Source organism: Nelumbo nucifera, chromosome 1, assembly GCF_055504915.1.
Source record: "Nelumbo nucifera cultivar China Antique chromosome 1, China Antique-T2T, whole genome shotgun sequence".
In the NCBI taxonomy this organism is placed as follows: Eukaryota; Viridiplantae; Streptophyta; class Magnoliopsida; order Proteales; family Nelumbonaceae; genus Nelumbo; species Nelumbo nucifera.
Window position 1 is genome coordinate 9,090,178 of NC_142649.1, and position 19,907 is coordinate 9,110,084.

The 19,907-nt window shown below is 43.4% G+C and overlaps 1 protein-coding gene across 1 annotated transcript; it reads right to left on the minus strand.

Moving 5' to 3' along the window:
* Positions 1-248: 248 nt before the first annotated feature.
* Positions 249-2,977, minus strand: LOC104586794 (polygalacturonase-like). The gene is made up of 4 exons (XM_010244146.3): positions 2,414-2,977; positions 1,284-1,573; positions 963-1,191; positions 249-773 (listed from the first exon to the last, which is right to left on the minus strand). The coding sequence occupies exons 1-4, from the start codon at positions 2,846-2,848 to the stop codon at positions 555-557; spliced, it is 1,173 nt and encodes a 390-aa protein (XP_010242448.1). The 5' UTR covers positions 2,849-2,977; the 3' UTR covers positions 249-554.
* Between the last annotated feature and the right edge of the window lie 16,930 nt (positions 2,978-19,907).

A 19,907-nucleotide genomic window follows, 5' to 3' on the forward strand; every position in this document is an offset into this window, starting at 1 on the left:
GTTAAAACTTTCTAGACTAGAAAGGGCAGAACATGTTATCAAGGATACAGGACAATTTTTTTCAGGAACTGATAAGACTTTGTAAGGTTGACAAGGGGGACTTTGTCATCATGTTTTATTGTTTTTAAAAATTTCCTCCAATGACTTTGACAGAAGAACCAAAAACTAAAATATATAGTAGATTCCTCTCAATTATCACAATAAAAAAAACTAAAAAGAAAACAAAAAAAAAAAAATCCAGATTATAGTAATAAGGAGAGTTGTAAATATTTTCCTTAACCATTAAATAAACATTCTAATTCTCATTTGGTAGTACAAGAATGAAGAACAAATATTTTATCTACTACACTGCTATTTGTAGAAACCTCCTTACAGTTCATCATGTTTATAGGTGAAGCTTAACGAAGATAATACAAGGAAAAGAATAGGAACTGCTACAATTGGACTTAAGGGTCCATGTGCCATCCCCTAATTCATGCCATATACCTATTTATGTATGTGTACGTATACGTATGTATATATACTTGGGGTATTTTTGTATTTTCCCCAATAGTCTATAGACAGCTTGTTGGTTCAACGACACCAGAAGCTTTTCCTCCTGCATTGTTACAAGATGATTTGGCAGCTTGATTTACATAGGTGAGCCTTACATCTTCCATCGTGATCCCTGTACATGGGTTCTTTGGGCTGCAGTTGAATTTCACAGCTACTTGTGTTGTTGATGTTCCTTGGATGTTCTTGTATGTCACCTCACTGATTTTTATGCCTGACACCTGTCATCAATATGGTTGGTAGTGTCATATAAATAATATTGATTTAAAATAAGCATTTAAATAATATAATTTTGAAAACCCATATTATCTTATAATATAGATAATAAAATAATGGACCCGGAAGCCCATTTCTGGGCCCAACTCCTTTTGGAGAGTATTTTTACCAAAAATACCCTTATAACATTGTACCTGATGTGGGCAATTTTCACCATGAGGGCAGTAATTTTGGTCGATTATGATGGGGTTTTGCACATTCTTCATAATGGCGTCTTCAAAAAGGACCCCTCTTACGAATCCATTACTGGGCCTTGCCCATGTTTTAATCCTCAGCCCATTTTCAGTACCAGACAATGTCACAGTTTTGACTGTCACGTTCTGGACGCCTGCTTCTTTGAGCTCCTTGCCAAGGCTTCCAATGCTGCAGCAAGGGAATCCCCACACAAACATCAGAACCCTATATTCCTACATAACGATGAATCATGCATAGTAGTTTAAATACATTGATCTCACCTGATGCCATGCCCTGGTCCACATGCGATGTTTTCTATCCACAAGTCGGTAGTACCAGGGCCAATGGAGATGCAGTCGTCGCCGGTCTTGATGTTAGAGCTCAGGATCGTGACGGTCGATGATGATTCTACATGAATTCCGTCGGTGTTCGGACTGTTCCCTGAGGCTGAGATCTTCACGCCTCGCACAATGACATTCTGGCAAGCGTCTATAACAATGTGGAATAACTGACTATTTATCGATGATAATCCATTGATCATAATGTTCTTCGAGTTTGTAAAGGTCAGAGACTGCACTCACAAGCATAGAAGAGGAAAGAGATGTCAATATGTATGTTTGGGAATTTGGTGTGTTGTGGGCTTCATGCATGGTCCAGAATTTAGAGGTCAGTTAAACATTTTCTTGTTATTCTTATCATGTTTTCTGAGGAAAAGGTTCTGCTAGAATAAGTCCAAATAACTCAAGACTCTTCTACATGGTCATTGATTGGACCATGGTTTTGAAAACCAGATGGACTGGATGGTCGGATCGGTTGACTCAGGAACCGGTCATGGCTTTGAATTCGGTTTTGGACCCCCTAAACCTTTCAAACCATGGATTAGACCCAGAAAGCCTAATTAGCCACCCTCATCCAGATTATATAGTTACTTCTTTAAAGGATTTCTTTAATTAAACAAACTGGGATTCTAAAAGAAAGTAAACAAACTAAAATACAGCGTGAATGGACTAATTTCCTTTTTCATTCCCGTTAAAGATGTGAATGGACTTTAGTAAGGTGCTGGATTCATGGCTGGATCAATGAACTAACGTGTCACACAGGGAGAGCCCTGTTGACAGCCCAGTCAGTCTAACGTGGACAACCAAAGTTTCTCACTCCAAGCAGGATAATTTTAGGTGGGGTCGCTAACTGAGCCCATGAAGCTATCACTTCATTGTTCACCCTTCTTTCAGAAAATACCGAAGAATATTTTCGGGAAAACTTGGAATCAAGCATACACGATAGCAATGAAAACTTATTAGGACAATTAATGCCTGGCATTGATCAAATGACCCCAGATGTAATAGTGGAATTGCAGTACCTTGGGGTTTCAGACTTTCGATCAGTCAGTTGTTAGCTATTATCAACTTACCCTAGCTCCGATCGGGCAACTCTTCCCGGCAGCCTTGCAAGCCCACAGGGCAGATCCTTGCCCATCAAGGGTCCCTCCGTAGATTGAAACACCATTGACGCCCCGGAAGGAAAGCCAGTAACCGGAGCTACCAAGGACACGGTAGTCGGAGGGGGCTACGAGTGTCCCGTCCAAACGTATTGTGATGTCGTTGTTCTTGCATTGGCCGCTGAACACTGCATGATTGAGTAAGTATCTCCCCGGTTGGACATAGATCATGGCGGAACTGACCGAACCGCAAGCCCCAGCCCATGCTTTGAGGAATGCAGGAGTTGAGTCAGTTTTGCCATCGGCTTTGGCTCCAAAGCTGGCTACATTGTAAGTTGCAGCCTCCGATGTTGAGTAGATGAATACGTAGAGAAGTGAGAGAAGAAAAGCAATGGTGGGTTTCGACATTTTGATTGAGAGAGAGGAAGGGGATGAGTCGAACTATGTGAGAGGAGGAGATTATCAGAAAGTCGACCCAAATTAATGATCGATCGCGAAACTTTGGATGATTTCTTAAAGCTGTGTATAGGAGAGAGAGATGGGAGAAAGTTAGAGAGCGTTGGGCTATTTATAAGATTTACCAAGGGGTTGGAGATGGGTACAAGCCAAAGCAAATTGGGTGGATTTCATTCATCTTACGCATAGTAAATAGTTCATCAGTAAGAACATGTGCTCCATTGTGTAGGCCATTTGTTTTCTTCTTAGTGAATGGTGTCCCACAGGATCTAGGATTAATATTATTATGTGGGCTGATATGATAATGGCGTGTGGGATTTATCAGACAACCGAACCCACGCAATATTGCTAAAAGAAGAAATTAGAGGAGATCTCAAACTCTTAATCCTCGAAGCTCATCATCAATAGGTGGTGGCATGTGCCAAGCAGCCTACAAATCGTCTCATCACTTCTCCAGCAAAAGAAATTAAAGGGAGGAGTATTCATGTAATGTTCTATATGTTAGGCAAATGTTCGTTGTTGTTGTTGTTGTTTCACCATAAACCTTACTCCTGGTGGAGGGGCGGCCACCTGCAATTTTATCAACTGATATCAAAGAGAGAATAAATAGAAACAGGGGAATATGTAGCGTAGCCCACTTTGCCCTGACCCGGCAAACAACAAACCATCCCCTTACTATTCCAAGCCCACACATGCAAAAACAGGATAAACCAAACAGCTCGACCATTGCAGAACCTCATTAATTGTAGCCGAAGGGAGATCACATCGATCTTCATAATTAGGACTATTATCTTGAAATTCAACTTGATGATGATGGAATTAGTCAGGTGACCGATACCCAGTTTTTCCGGTCCTGTTTTCAAAACATTGTTTTACTCAATGTTAGTCCTAGCTATCTGGGTGTTGGGAGGGCTGAAATCTTTATATGCGGTCCTAACCTTTGCCATATTTTCATACAAAATGGTTGCTCTCATATTTGAACCCGCATTCCTATGATTGGCATCCCAAGATGTTACTAATATTACACCAAGTAGTAAGTGATGTGGTTTAGCAAACCGGACTTATTAAATGGGGTTCTAGCAAATCTTTTGTTGAATATGTCATGTAACTTGGAAAAATACAAACTTTGAATTTTAACAGTCCGTTTAATAGCAAAATAACATTTAGGCCCCATTTGGTTTGCAGGAATAGGGGTTTGGAATCAGAATTGGAATGGGCTATTCCAGTTCCAATTGTTTGGTTGGGCAGAATCGGAATCCCATTTTCATTCGTGTTGGAATAATATTCCCCCATTTAAAGTAATGACCATTCACTGCCTTTCATTTGAGAATAAAATTTTATTCCTACTAATTTTAATTCCTATTCTCATTCCTATCTGAATCAGATAATGTAAATAGACCATTCTAGTTCTAATTCGGCTGAAAATCAAATGAACCCTTACTTTGAAAATAGAAATTAGAGAAATTTTTTAAGACTTAATTAGAGCGTTTTCTTCACCTGCAATGCACGACATGGGTTGTTGACGGAAGTATGTGACAAGTGAAAAGGATAGTGGAGAAGAATAAACAGTGGCAAGGGACCAAGAACCACTTTCGGCCCATTATTGGCCACTCTAGTTAGAACTGCTTGGAGAAAGAAAGAGAGGGCTTGGAATTTTTTAGTTCAAATAACAAAGAAGATTAAGATAAAAAAAAACAAAGAAACAAAAACCGGATTCGGGGGTTGCACGAATGAGCAGCGGGGAGACATGTCTCTATTAAACATGGGCTGTGATTGGAACATAACTTAATTATTGCTTTTTGGGCTTATTCAATAAAAAGTTATTGCTTTTGGGTGCATGGGATCATCTTGGGTTGGGGGGCCACAGCCCGCAAGCCTCAAGCCATAGGATGGGCAATTGCAGTGTGGACCCATGCCATATAGGTGATGGCTAACCAAATATTAGCATAATTATATCAAATTATTGAGAGAATGAATTTTTGTCATATAGTATATTTATTGCTCTAACCTTTCGAAGAGTCCAACTAAAATATTCATCTACCATCCAAGAATTATTCTTTTGTATCTTTCCAAAATACTCTATCAAGTGCAAGGTACTAACTTGCTTATTGGCAAGGTTTTTAAAACCGGATCAAACGGAATGGTTGGACCGGAAAAACAGGGATTCAGTTTGGTGACTGATTTTGTTTTTTTTTTCAAAATTGGATTTTTGTCAAAAACTGTTGATTTGATCAACAAACCATTGGTCTAGGCAATTGAATTGTTTAGATCGTTTAATGGTTTTGACTGTTTTTTATTTTTTAATTTTTTTTTTTATTTTTATTGTCAAAAAGGGCTAATCGTTCAATTCAAACAATTAGAGCTTTCAACCCGAAAACTGGACCCCTGATCGGTTCATTGTCCAGGCCAATTTTGAAAACCTTGCTTATTGGTAAAGTCTTCAGCTGGTTGTTGCTGAGACTTGAGTATGAATCCCACCTGTGTAGCCTCATGGAGGGAAAAAAATCGACCACCCGAATTGAAAAAATCTATAATGCTATAAAAGACACATGAAATGGGAAAGGCTTTGATCAATTTAAACCCCATGAAATTTTATGAATACCCACCTGTTTGGTTATACCATGATGATACTGATTGATTGGTTATATTTTTTTTTTTTCGGTAGCATATCTTTTTGACATCATAGTCGGACCCATATATAACACATAGTAGGAAACTGCTCCATGAGAAAGAGAGAGAGAGAGAGGTGCAAGGCAAGGCATCGTGGGCATGTGTGATTACAGGACTAAGAATTGCGACCTTTAGCCATTTAGTGTGTCTGAGTAGGGATGTAGAGCCGTTTTAGGCTTCAATATAATATCCTTTTTTATTTGGGTAAACGCTGCCTTTTTTTTTTATTGTTTATACGGAACATGTAGCCATACAGTAATCCCATATGTACACTCTTTTTGGGTAAATTGCTGAAACTTTTCTTGAAGTTTTGGAGCATTGTTAAAATCTCCTCTAAAATTTAGTAACTGCAATCACCTCTCCTGAACTTTATGACACAGTTGCAAATAGACCCTTTCTATTAGAATCCTCTAAAAACATGCAGAAAAATGTCCAAAATGCCCGTGCAATTACTACTGAAATTGGTTTTTACAAAAAAACAATACAAATTTTATGAAAAACAACCAAAGAGAATTTAAAGTTGCTACTTTATACCTTTTTGAGTGATTGATCTGAAGGACAAATATAAAAAATAAATCAATTTCAAAATAGAGTTTAAAAGGGTTTGGGGTACGATTTATATGTTGAGAAAACTTGAAAAAAAAATGGTCAAAGCAATTGCATGGGTATTTTAAACATTTTCATGCCTCCTTTTAAATTATTAATTCTAAGACAGGGTGTCTAGTTGCAATTATGTCTTAAAGTTCATGGGAGGCGGTTGCAATTACCAAGTTTTAGGTGCATTAATATATAATATTTAGGGTAATCTTAATTCAAAATTTAATCTTATTTCTATTTATTCATGAACACAATTTAATCTTTATTATTATTATTATTATTATTATTATTATATGTAATTAGGCTCTAATTTTGTTTTCTATGTTGACCAAAAAGGAAACCCTGGATTTTGAATTAATCGATGTGATAGGTAGAGAGATATAGGATTGATGTTGAGTTGATGAGCAATGCACGTCCCTTGTTTTAAGGTGCCCTTGCTCTGATCCTAGTTATTCTTTGCTTGTGGATATATAAAATTAATGTTTCAAGTTTGATTTGATGAGCAGAAGCCTGTTCACACAGCAATATAAAACTTGTTAATTAAGCACTCTAAAAGATAAAGGCAAAGAAAAAACAGTAAGCAGTAAGTAATATTCATGTATGTAAGATGTCTAACATCTGGACTCAACAAACACCATTCCTAGCTTAATTAGCCTAGCCTAATTAATAGCGTTCCATATACGTGCAAAGTTAGCATTCTTCCTTCCATAATGATCGAACTTGTGAAGGGAGGAGAGGAGTAGAGGTAAATTATTTTGTGGCCAAGCCTTTGAACTCTGAACTCAAATTTGTGGTCATGGTGATCAGCAAGGCAAAAGGAAAGTGTTTGGTCATGGGATGTTGACACCCATACATTGCATGCTGACTGTTTGAAGTCAATTTCTTTCACATGGGAAAAGACCAGGATGCGTACTTGTTCCCTTGTCTTTAATTAATTCAACCACAGTAACGGTTTTCCTCCCTTGATTGCGTTTCAAGCTAAATGGCCACATGGGGTTAGTACTAAGTGTTTTAATCAAATAGAAAAGCAACAGTTTCACAGACTTCTAATAAATCCTGTGGCCGCCTCCCATTCACACACATTGAATTCAAATTCCTAATACTGATCGCTGATCGAACCCGTCTAAGTGGACTGCCAAGCCATTAAAACAGTGATAGAATGTGTTAAGAGCAGAGTGAGAGCAGCCTGTCTTACAGTCTTAGTCAAAGGAAAGACCCAGCCCATGGGCCGAAAGGTTCAGTCCAAGCCTTATCTAAAAGATTCTATTCGTTTTAAGGGATGACAATTAATTTCAATCCCTATATTTGTGTATTGTATGTCTTATGTCCCACGGTACGTTAAGTTATCGGAGAGTGTCAGTTACCGAGGTACCTGCTACCCTCCTGGAAGGTGGGTAATTTATCCACACTCCAATAATGTGCTCTCCCTCCTGCTTCTCTTTTTATCTAGGTAACGTGTATTGTATAAGAAAGTCGGAACCTTATTTATGTGGGTACCCAGATAAACGTATTTATCCAGGTACGTGAAAATGAATGGGGCCTAACATATTTTTCAAAATCAGACCCATCAACCCTGACTTGGTTTGGAAATAGCCAAAGAAAGACACCGTAAAGGATATAAAACTTTGCGCAGCAGTAGGCAAGGTTAAAAGTATTGATACGTATCGGCCTATATTGGCCAATACCTATCATGTTGATAGCTTACCGATATGCCCCTCCAGTAGTTGTATCGGGTCAGCCATCGGTTCAGATGCTAGCTGAGCCTTAAATGATTCTTCTGAACCGATTTAAAAATAAATAAATAAAACTAAAAAAAATGTATTGACATAGGCTGATATGCCCTACCGGTTTATTGACCCGTGTCAATATTCGGAACCTTGGCAGTAGGTACAAAACAAGTATCCAAAGCTATGCCATGGCTGGTCCGTTAAGGCTATAGGCTAAATTTTGAAGCCAAATTAGAGGTACAAATCGGGCTGTACCACTTGCAGCCCGATATGATTGTATGGACCAATGGGCTGTGCCAGGCTTGGGGTTTATATATATATATATATATGAGAGAATGACGGGAGGGAGACTTGGCCTATGCCGTGCCAGTCCGGTACAGCCCGTTTTACACCTCTAGGCCAAACTTAGGACATGCTTGGTGCTCTTTGGGCAACCCTACCCATGTGCACCCTTACTATGAGTTTTGCAGCCCAAGCCAAGACCATGCTCGGCCCTTGTTGATTTGTAATGCTATCTGCCAACACCCCTTTGATCAACACAGATCTCTTGCGCACGAACCTAGCTACCATAATTTTGATCGTATCTTTTTAATAAGTCAGAGGCCCAGTTAACATTCGCTAATCTCTACCCCTCACATTCCTTCTCAACACTCATCGTATCTTCTGCTTTGGTCTCCGGGCGTCTTTTTTACTAAAATTTGAAAAGAGAGAAATAGTTTGTTATCATATTGACCGCTTGAGTGAAAACTATACGAATGGTTTATGGGTATAGCTAGTTCAAAAGACGCATTCGATTATAAGTCCATTTAAGTTGGTGCAACTGGAGTGTTTAAGTTAGGATTAGCTGAACACAATAGCTAGCTGCTCAGAAGGCTGTACGTGGAACCAATAATAACGCTCCAGCTCCAAATTAGTCATAAAATTTATGGGGATCCACAACCATTCAATCTCTCACTCTGATACCATATAATTATGGGAGAATGACGGTTCAGCCCACGGTAAGAATTTTTAGGCCCAAAGTACAGTTCAGGTAGGTGCCAATTCAGAATTGATGCCAATTCAGAGGTAGGCATTGATGTATAAAGTGAATATTTGACATTTTAAATGTTTATAGGTCTACAGTGGAATTCAAAAATCTGCATTGGGCATGTTCGTACTTTTCCGTGTCACTTGTGCGGGAAGTTATAATTGGTTCCATAATGTGCTATACATTTAAAGCATTCAACTAATCGAAATTACTGAAATTTAGGCCCTAACGATGTCCTTTGGACAATACACTAGCTTTATTGAGCAAACCAAGGGCCCGTTTGGTGTGTCTTTCCGCATAGTCTTTTAGCTATTTACAAGCCAGGCAGATCGACTTTTGGTCTATTCCTGTTTGGTTCATGGAAAAGACGCGAGAAGCCCATTTTGTCCTGATTTCAGGAAGCTCAAAATAAATCTTTTCGTGTCTTTCGCGTTATATTCTCGTGCAGAAAGACATGGAAAAATGCACGGAAAGACATGTATCTACCAAACTAACTTCGGACTGCACAGATCTTTATACAAAAGCTCAATACGTCTTTTGACTGTTAGAACTAGCAAAAGATCTTTCCAAAAAAACTTGTCAAACAGGCCCCAAGCTAAAACGAGTCTTATGACATTTTTAATTGGGCCAAGCTAGACTTATTCACCCAAATAATTATTTTTGGATTATGTATTATGTTGTATGATAAATTTGAGTTAGTTGATGACATAGTGGTTGAGTTGATGACTCGGTGTTCCTCCAAAAATGGAGGCACGGAGTCAAACATATAGAATGTAGCCTCCTTGTGTTAGGTCATGAGAGAGAAAGATTCCTATAGGATCAAGTGATTAAAAAGGGAACTGTTTATGGACATGTGACATGGATTATGATGAAGGGTGGTTTCGCCCGATCTAGTAAAAAGGGGACACATGGACGTGACCTGACTAAGAGATGACAGCTCAGCCTGATATGTCTAATTCGCAATAGTTGAACTCGGAACCCCAACCACCTCGACATAGGGTCACTTCGGGACAAGGTTGCCTCGGAACAAGGTCACCTCGGGACAAAGCCACCTCAACTCCAAGGCACTTCGGCATTCAATCCAGTTCGGAACTAAAAAGTATCAGTTTGGGGATACTTACCAAGACCATTACGTGACGATCCTGAAAATCTCTCCAACAGACCCCGAACCTCGCGGGATCATGCCGCTTAACGGCAAGTCTTATCTCCTCCTCGCCCGGTTTGGGAGGAATTGATAAGCTTTACCAGTTGATAGCGTTATCTCCCAATTAAAGCGGAAACAGGTTCTATCGTGACAGAGATCACGGAACTGATCCGCAAGACCCGCGAGGACTCAACTATATAAAGGCTCCAACACCGCGGGCACAAGGTACGCATGATTTCTCTGCTCTCTAGATCTCTAGCTCTCTACATTCTCAAAGCTATTCAGCTCGCAACAACTTATTAACTTAAGCATCGGAGCAACCTTACTGGGCTAGCCACCCCGGGTTCTTTGATCTTGTTCTGCAGATTTACTTAGCTCGCCGTCCAACTAGAAGCCAGATCACCCTTCAGCAGGGAGCAATCAGATCATGCTACATCAATTGGCGTCGTCTGTGGGAAGACGATCAAAAAGCCTTCTTCACAATTAACAGCTTTCATCTAAAATCAATGGCCTCTCCCAGTCACGCCGGACAGAGCAGTGAAATGAACTTCTCTGGGGGGCAACCTCAGTTTCCATTAGTGTGCATTGGTCAGTTCACTATAGTGCTTATTGCGACTGGGGTCCCAACACTGACCGCGCCACAAACTGCTACATAGGTGAACGCCTCGCTCCCTCCAGTGGTGGGCGCAACCTTCGCTGAACCGTTTGTGGTTCCCCCCGAAGTCGGGCAATCCCAATTCGACGACCTGGTACACTGCGTGCGGGCCATTCAGGTCCAAATGCAATAGGTTCAACAGTTCCAGCAATACTAGCAGCATGTGTTTTACCAGTACTACCAGCAGCAGTTCCCTCCACTACCACAAAGTCAACAGCCGGTTCCACCTCGGCACCCAGCAACTCAGTAGAACCGACCTCGTGTGTAGAACATCACTCGATCTCCCCACCGAGGAAAGGAGACTTCCCAGGTCCCACTTCCTCTCGGGAGCCAAGTCTCACCTCGCGGTAGGAGAGACGGACAGATCACCCTGCCTGCTTCACAAGGCAACATCGGAAACAGGTCCGGGGACACTCAGCCTAATAAGGTCATTCTTCCTCGGCGCTCACATCAAGAAGGCGGATCGCTCGCAGGTAACCGGTTCGGGGTTCTGGTTGCGAACTCAAGGCAAGGACCTTCCATCCACGACAGTCAGCCTCAAAACCCAAGAAACCAAGAGCTACCTCGCGGCAGAGCAGTACCGAACCATACAGAGATTAGCAGCACCAATGCAGAGCCCATGAAGAAGCAACAGTGAAGGCGTCGCAAGGCACGTCGAACTTCAGTCCAGAACAGCCAGTTCGCGAGACCAAACCAACAGGAACAGGTTAAAGGTAAAGAAGAGGCGAGCTCGGTAGCCACAAAGGCTGCTCCTCTGCTCTCCGGGTCGTCCCCTCTGTCTCCCGAGCTCTTGGAAACCCCGATGCCCAAGGACTTCAAGATGCCTCCCCTCGACAAGTATGGCGGATCTTTCGATCCTAACGACCACGTGGACTCCTTCCAGTCCCATATGCACCTAGTTGGGGCTGACGAGTCCTGCATGTGCGTAGCTTTCTCCACCACATTCAAAGGAGTAGCTTGCACATGGTACTGGAACCTCGCGCCAGGATTAATCAAGAGCTGGGCATAGTTCGAGGAGTTATTCACCTCGCACTTCATCACCAGAAAGAAGTGTCTGAGGTCCCAAGAGAGTCTCCTTAATGTAGTTCAAAGAGAAGAAGAGTTCATTAGAAGCTACATCAAGCGCTTCAATGACACCTGCCTGTAGATCCCCGACCTAGACCCAATAGTGAGACTCACGACAACAAAACAGGGCATAACTCACAGGGAATTCAAATGGCATGTGGTGGCCAACAAGTTGAAAGACATCACAAAATTCCTCAATCTCGTCGACTAGTTCATCGAAACCGAGAAAGAGATGAACCCGAAGACCGACAATCCAACTGAAAAGAGAAAAAGAGATGGTGACAATACCGGTAAAGACAGTCGTAAAAGAAGAAAGAGCAAGTCTCCGAGCAGGAGAGAAAATAAATCTAGGAGTCGATCTTCTTCGCGATCTCACAAGTTAGGTCAGCACTCTAGAACCCCACTTGTTGAAAGGACGAGCTACACACCCCTCAACGGTAAGCGGGGTGAAATCCTGATGGCCATCAAAGACTCCTCCTTTGTCAAGTGGCCACCTAGATTGAGGGGAGATCCTACAACCAGAAACTAGAACGTCTACTATCATTTTCATAGAGACCACGAACATAGTACGAAGAACTGTAAAAACCTCCGCAACGAGATAGAGGAGCTCATCCACCGCGGGTATTTGAAGAACTTCATACAGCGAGAAGGAAGAAGCCAGGCAGACCGCCAACCAGACCGGTAGAGGGACCAGAGAAAGAATGCCCCCGAGTCTAGCAGTAGACAGAGCGAGCAGCCGCCTCGGTAGTTGCCCGAGGAAAGGCTGATCCGCGTGGTAATCAATATGATTATTGGTGGATCCATCATTGCAGGGTGCACTTCGGCAGCAGGCCGGACTTTGGTCCGCAAATTAGAAAGCGAGGAGCAGAACCCACCAAGGCGACCTAGAATTGAAGAGCCTATTTATTTCACGGAGGATGATGCATGCGGGATCCAGTATCCTCATAACGACGCCCTTGTGATAAAGCTAAGGCTCAACGACTTCGAGGTCAAGCGTGTCCTAGTGAACTCAAGTAGTTTGGCCGACATACTATTCAAAGATGTCTTCGACAAACTCCAGCTCCAAGAAAGCGACCTAAAGCCGATGGATACCCCCCTGGTAGGCTTCAACGACGAAGAAGTCAAACCCCTAGGATGAGTTTCAGTACCTATGGAGGTCGGCACGTAGCCGAACATAGCGAGGTTCGAGCGCACATTTCTGGTAGTCGCAACCCCATCTCCCTACAATGCCATAGTAGGTCGGCCCATTACGCACGCCCTACGTGCGGTAGTATCCACCTACTACTTGGCAATGAAGTTCCCTATGGACTATGGAGTAGAGGTTGCGCAAGGAGATCATCTCGAATCTTGCAAATGCTATGTAGCCGCCCTTAAGGGGAAAGCCAAACTAGCAACTGACATTGAGCTCGAGCAACCTATGGAGTATGCTGAGAAGCGAGCTACACCGACAGAGGAGACGGTTCACATCCCAGTCTCGACTGATGATCCATCTAAGACCCTCTAGATCGGCGCTTCAATCAAGGTACCACTTCGCTCTGAGCTGGTAAGTTTTTTACTTCAAAATTTAGATATATTTGCATGGTCCACGACAGAAATGCGCGAAATAGATTCTAATAACTCACAAGTTAAACACCGATCCCTTAGTCAGGCTAGTTAGATAGAAAAAGCGCAACCTCGCCCCAGAACACTAGAGAATAGTCGATGAAGAGGTTGGGAAGCTCTTAGCAGCAGACTTCATCAGGGAATTCCATTACCCGAGCTGGGTTGCTAACCCAGTTCTGGTTAAAAAGCCCAATGGTAAATGGCGCATGTGTGTCGATTATACCGACCTGAATAGAGTCTGCCCAAAAGATTGTTTCCCGCTACCCAAGATCGACCGCCTAGTGGACGCAACCTCAGGGCATGAGTTGCTGAGCTTTCTGGATGCATACTCTGGTTACAACCAGATCAGAATGGAGCCAGCCGACGAAGAAAAGATGACCTTTATAACTGAGTTCGGATTGTACCGCTATAAGGTTATGCCCTTCAGACTGAAAAATGTCGGGGTAACCTTTAAAAGACTTGTAAACAAGATTTTTGAGCCGTTAATCGGCAATAAAGTTGAATGTTAGGTAGATGACATGGTCGTTAAGATCCAATTTTCAAAATTTTTATTAAATGATTTGCAAAATGTTTTCGAAATTTTACGGAAGTATAACATGAAATTAATTCCCAACAAGTGTGTCTTTGGGGTCACCTCGAGTAAATTCCTAGGCTATATAGTCAACCGACATGGCATCGAAGCCAACCCAGAAAAAATAAAGGCAATCTTAGATATGAGACCACCTCACAAATTAAAAGAGGTTCAAAGGCTGAATGGCCGAATAGCCGCTCTGAGTCATTTTATGTCTAAGTCGGTAAATCGCTGCCTACCTTTCTTTAAGGCCATAAAAAAGAGTAAAGATTTCGAGTGGACCACGGAGTGTCAGCTCGCCTTTGACGAGCTAAAATGATACTTAGTTATTACCCCGGTTTTGACCCGACTCAAGGAAGGAGATATTTTAAAGTTGTACCTCTACACGAGTGACGAGGTGGTTAGCTCAATACTGATAAAAGAGGTAGATTGGGTCCAATGACCCATCTACTATGTTAGTAAAGTTTTGCAGGATGTTCAAATAAGGTACTCGGAGATCGAGAAACTGGCGTACACGCTAGTCATAGCAGCTCGAAAGCTTTGTCCATACTTCCAAGCCCACACGGTCATCGTCCTCACCAACAAGCCTCTGAGACAGATCCTGCTCAAGCCCGAGGTGTCTGGCAGATTGACGAAATGGGCTATCGAACTCAGCGAGTACGACATGCAGTACGAACTCGAACGACAATTAAAGCTCAAGCCTTGGCCGATTTCGTGGCAAAATGCACGTTCAGTACCGCAACTCCCGATCTAGCTGAGCTCGAGCCCACGATGAAAACTTTAACCAGTGTGGCACCAACCCCGGTTGGAGCAGGTCTGACCTGGGACGAGGAGCCCTGGACCCTCCACGTTGACGGTTCATCCAATCAACAAGGAAGCGGTGCGGGAATAATTCTGTACGGTCCAAGTGGGGTGAAGCTAGAATGCGCGCTCCAGTTCGGGTTCGCAGCATCGAACAACGAAGCAAAGTACGAAGCATTAGTTATCGGGCTCACTCTAGCAAAGGAAGTGAAGGCCAAACATCTTGTCATATGCAGCGATTCCCAGCTCGTGGTCAACCAAGTCAGTGATGAATATGTAGCCTATGACCCCACCATGGCAGCTTATTTGACCAAAGTCAGGGAGATATTGTGCGGATTCATCTCCTATTTCATCAGGCAGATCCTGAGATCCGAGAATGCTGAGGCCGACGCCTTGTCCTGGTTAGCCAGCACAAGCTGCAACACCATCTGACCGTGTATATAGAGGACTTACCTTGACCTAGCATTCTCGGGGGGGAGGGGCAGGAGAGGTCACTCCTGTAACACAAGCAGTGCCGAGCTGGATACTCGTAAGTTATCTGCTTCACGGGACCCTCCCTGCAGAACGCAATGCGGCCTGAAGGGTAGAGCGCCAATCAACTAAGTACGTCATTATAGACGAACAGCTGTACCGGAGATCTTTCACGCTCCCCTACCTGCGCTGCTTGCGACCCTCAGAGGCTGAGCTCGTTCTCCGCGATACCCATGAAGGCTTGTGCGGTGGACACTTGGGGGGTAGGGCTCTCGCCCAGAAGGCATTACGACAAGGTTATTACTGGCCCACGATGAAGGCAGATGCACTCGAGCTCGTCAAGAAGTGCGACAAGTGTTAGAGGCACGCCAACATCCACCACTGACCTGCTACCGACCTCAAATACCTCACCAGCCCATGGCCCTTCGCATAGTGGGGAATCAACATACTTGGCCCATTCCCGCCTGCGATAGGATAGAGGAGATTTTTGGTTGTAGCAATGGACTATTTTACGAAGTGGGTGGAAGCAGAACCCCTAACAACGATCACAGCCCACAACATACAAAACTTCTTCTGGAGGAATATAGTATGTCGCTTCGGGCTCCTCCTCCGTGTCTTCTAGACCTGATGGGCCCGCCTCGGGGACTTCATCGTCACTTTCCTCTTTGGAGGAGCCGGGTTCTTCATTCGTCGCCTTCGCCACCTCGAGAGTAAGGTCAGACATAGAAACGACTCCGAGGTCTAATTCTGGAAACTTCTACTGCTACATTAGATATTTACATAGCTTGAAGTCGGACCGGTAAGAGCTCAATTCATACTCAACTTGGAGGTTATGGAGCTCTGGAGACTCCTTGAAGATTTCAATGGTGCGCTCCCTCTCTTTAGCTCGCGCCTCTTGAATGGCAGTCTCAAAGATCTCGGTGCGCTCTCGGATCATCGCTTCAAGGTTCTCGTTCTCGCGCTGAACCTTCCCCTTCTCCTTAGTCAGTGCCAGGATCAGCTCTTGTTGACTCCGAGCTCCCTTCTTAGCTCGAAGAACCTCACCTCAAGCTATGTCCAGCTCACTGTAAAGTTTCCTTGCCTTATCCTTGGCCTCCCGAGCTTGCTTCAGGCGGACCTCAGACTAGTAGACCAACGAGTGAATGGCGGAGTTCACCTAGCAAAGGAAGCAGAGGTAAGTACACTTAAAAAACAGACAAGGAAATGAAGTGTAAAGCAAGAATACTCACCACCATGCAATAGCTGGCAGCCCGGCCTCCGAGCTGACTTGTAGGCATGTTGGCCCATTCCGCAACCTCGATAGGAAAAATGACGTCCTTACTCTTGAGGAGCCCAAACTGAGGGGTCATTATACTTTCCTTCGAGAGAAGGGGCTCGGGCGCGGAAGTGCTCTCCGATTTGCGAGGCAAAGCGCCTTCGTCCTGGTCTTCGTCCAGGTCCACAATGGGAGGCTAGGGACGGACCTCCTCTGGAAGCTCGGTTGAGATCGGCTCCGGTGCAGCGACCTCGGGCGAAACAGGGGCAGAAGGATCGGCTTCCCGGTGAGCCTTCTTTGAGGCCTTCCTCTTCTTCCCTCTTTGGAAGCTCTTCAGAAGGTTCTCTGCCTCGACCTCCAGCATGGCTACTACTACAAGAGGAAAAGAAAAGGTTAGTCACAAACTAAAGAAAATTCAAAGTAAATAAATACCGAGGTGGAGGCCTAACAGGAGGGCTCGGTCCAGCTTGCACAAGCTTCTCCTCGGCCAAGAAATCTCTCATCTCCAGGACGAGGTCCCTCCAGGAGTTGACGACCGCCCTAGTCTCCGCATCTAAGCTTACCTCGGGGTCTTTGATAGCCACCCTCCAGTGAGTCGGGAAGGGCCATCCCTTAGGGTTCCAAACAAAAAAGTATCTTCTCTTCCAGGCCAGTAATTTATTCGGGCTGCCAAATAGGATTTTAAACCCGAGCCGAGGAGAGATGTAGTAACTTTGTCGGACTTCCCCGCGCAGACAAGCGAAGTTTCTTTTTGATTGAGCAGATCAAACTAAAGACGTCTTAGGACAGAGGTCGGTTATACTCGTGGAACAAGGAGATGGTACCTACTATAGTTCGGATGGAGTTCTGGTGTAGTTGGTCGATGGCGATGTCAAAAAACTTGATTATTTCTATAATAAATGGGTGGAGCGGGAAGCGCAACCCGACTACAATCTGCTCTTCCAAAACCGCGAGCTCATGGTGACCATAAACCCAAGGGTACTGACCTAAAGGGATACTGAAGACTAGGTTATCAGGAAGACGATAACGAGTTACCAAGGATAACAGCCTGTCTGAGGTCATAGTAGAAGGCCCGAAGTCATCCGGATCCCGACCCCGAAATCATCTGGTCCCTCCTCCCGAGCTTCGGGCTCCTCAGGCCGAGATGGCCCAACTTCAGGTAAAGAGGTTTCCTCTAAGGGGCGAAGGGGGGAGCTACCTAGCGAAGAACTGACCTCGCCAGCGGGAGCTGAGGACTACACCTCGGCACCCTCGAGCTCACTAGAATCGCCAAGGAGCCTATCTATGGTAGCACTAAACATGTTAAAACAGGAACAAGAATGGAGAACAAACTAAGAAAAGACGAACTCACCAAAAGGAAAACAACCTTGGAATACAAAGAAGGAAGTAGCGAGCTGAAGGACTCCAGCGCGACCTCGGGAGAGCTCAATCATAGGATTTTTGGTGAGGAAGAGGGGTCCCTCAGCCCCCTATTTATAGTTCACCGTAAGGCGATCAACGACTTAGACCTGCTCGATCCAACAGCTCTCATGAAAACCGATTGCACGATGCCCGAGGATGAAATTGGTTGAGCGCGTTTTTGACATCCGCAGAGTCCATAAACAGCGTGACGTCTGAGCGTACACCTGACACGACCTGGGTTATTACTGGTTGAGCCGGAAGTCCGAACAGATCCGATAAACCTTCTAGACCTCGTGCCAAATCCACTTGGACTCGTTATGAATTCCCCGCACCGGGTCAAAACCCCTGGATTGGGGAGTGGGGGGCAATTGATGAAGGGTGATTTGATCCGATCTAATAAAAAGGGGATACGTGGATGCGACTTGACTAAGAGATAACAACTCATCCTGACATGCCTAGTTTGCAACAGTTGAGCTTGGACACCCAACCACCTTGGCACAGGGTCACTTCGGGACAAGGTCGCCTCGGAACAAGGTCACCTCGGGACAAAGCCACCTCAGCTCCAAGGCACTTTGGCATTCAGTCCAGTTTGGAACTAAAACTTATCAGTTCAGGGATACCGACCAAGACCATTACGTGACGATCCCGAAAATCTCTCCAATAGACCCCAAACCTCACGGGATCACGCCGCATAACGGCAAGCCTGTTCACCTCCCCTTCCGGTTCAGGAGGAATTGATAAGCTTTACCAGTTGATGGCGTTATCTCCCAATTAAAGCGGAAATAGATCCCATCATGACGGAGATCACAGAACCGATCCACAAGACCCACGAGGACTCAACTATATAAAGGCTCCAACCCCGCGGGCACAAGGTAAGCGTGATTTCTCTGCTCTCTAGCTCTCTGGCTCTCTACATTCTCAAAGCTATTCAGCTCGCAACAGCTTACTAACATAAGCATCGGAGCGACATCGCCGAACTAGCCACCCCGGATTCTCTGATCTTGTTTTGCAGATTTACTTAGCTCGCCGTCCAATTGAAAACCAGATCACCCTCCAATAGGGAACAATCAGATCGCGCTACATCGGATTAAAATTGGGAATGAAAAAAAAAATCAAAAGAAAAGAGAAAAATTAGAATGAATATTTGGAGCAAGGAGAGGCATGTAAGGTGGAAAACATAACTCTAGTAATATAGTATAGATAGTACTCATAAGAGAAGTGTTCTTTTTGTCACATGGCAAGGTTGCCTTCTAACTAAATTATAATCCACTCAAATATACGTTTAACCGATCATAGTAACTAAATGATGAGCATGGGACTGAGATGCCACTGGACTGGTCCAGGGCCCTTGGCATATGATATAAGAACCGTATATGAAGCCCCCATTATTTTCCTTTTTTTATTTTAAATAAATAACACTTACTTTCATGGGTTATCTTCTAGTCTTCTACCTTATGTATTCTTACTTTTGATTAGTATATTAGCCAATTCATTTCGAACAGCTTATCCAAAATGTATATCCTTCGAAAATTTAAATTATCACATAAATTTCATTTTATATATAATTTAAGATTTTCTTGTCTGCATGTTGAATTCTCCCAAAACCTCAAATGGATAGCAGAAAATCATTTGGTTTGGACTGCAGTATTTCAAACAATTCTCTCTCTCTCTCATGGATACACCATTTAATTGGTTGAAGTTAGGATTCTTCTTGCAATAGATTTTGACTAACTCTAAACCTACATTATTGATATTTTTTATTTTTTTCCATACATACATACACATATGTGTATAAAGAGAGAGAGCTTGGAACAATCAAAACTTGTGATAAATTTAGATGAATATCACCTGATTGGTAATTACCACTTTTTATGATATTGGTATTTGGTAAATTTGATTGATTATAAGTTTTTCCGATATCATGTCCTTTGAATATCATAAGAACATCCAAATCTGATCTAATTACTTAAAACTTGAATATGAATTGTATTACATCTAGGAGTGTTGCATTGATTTTGGATCATC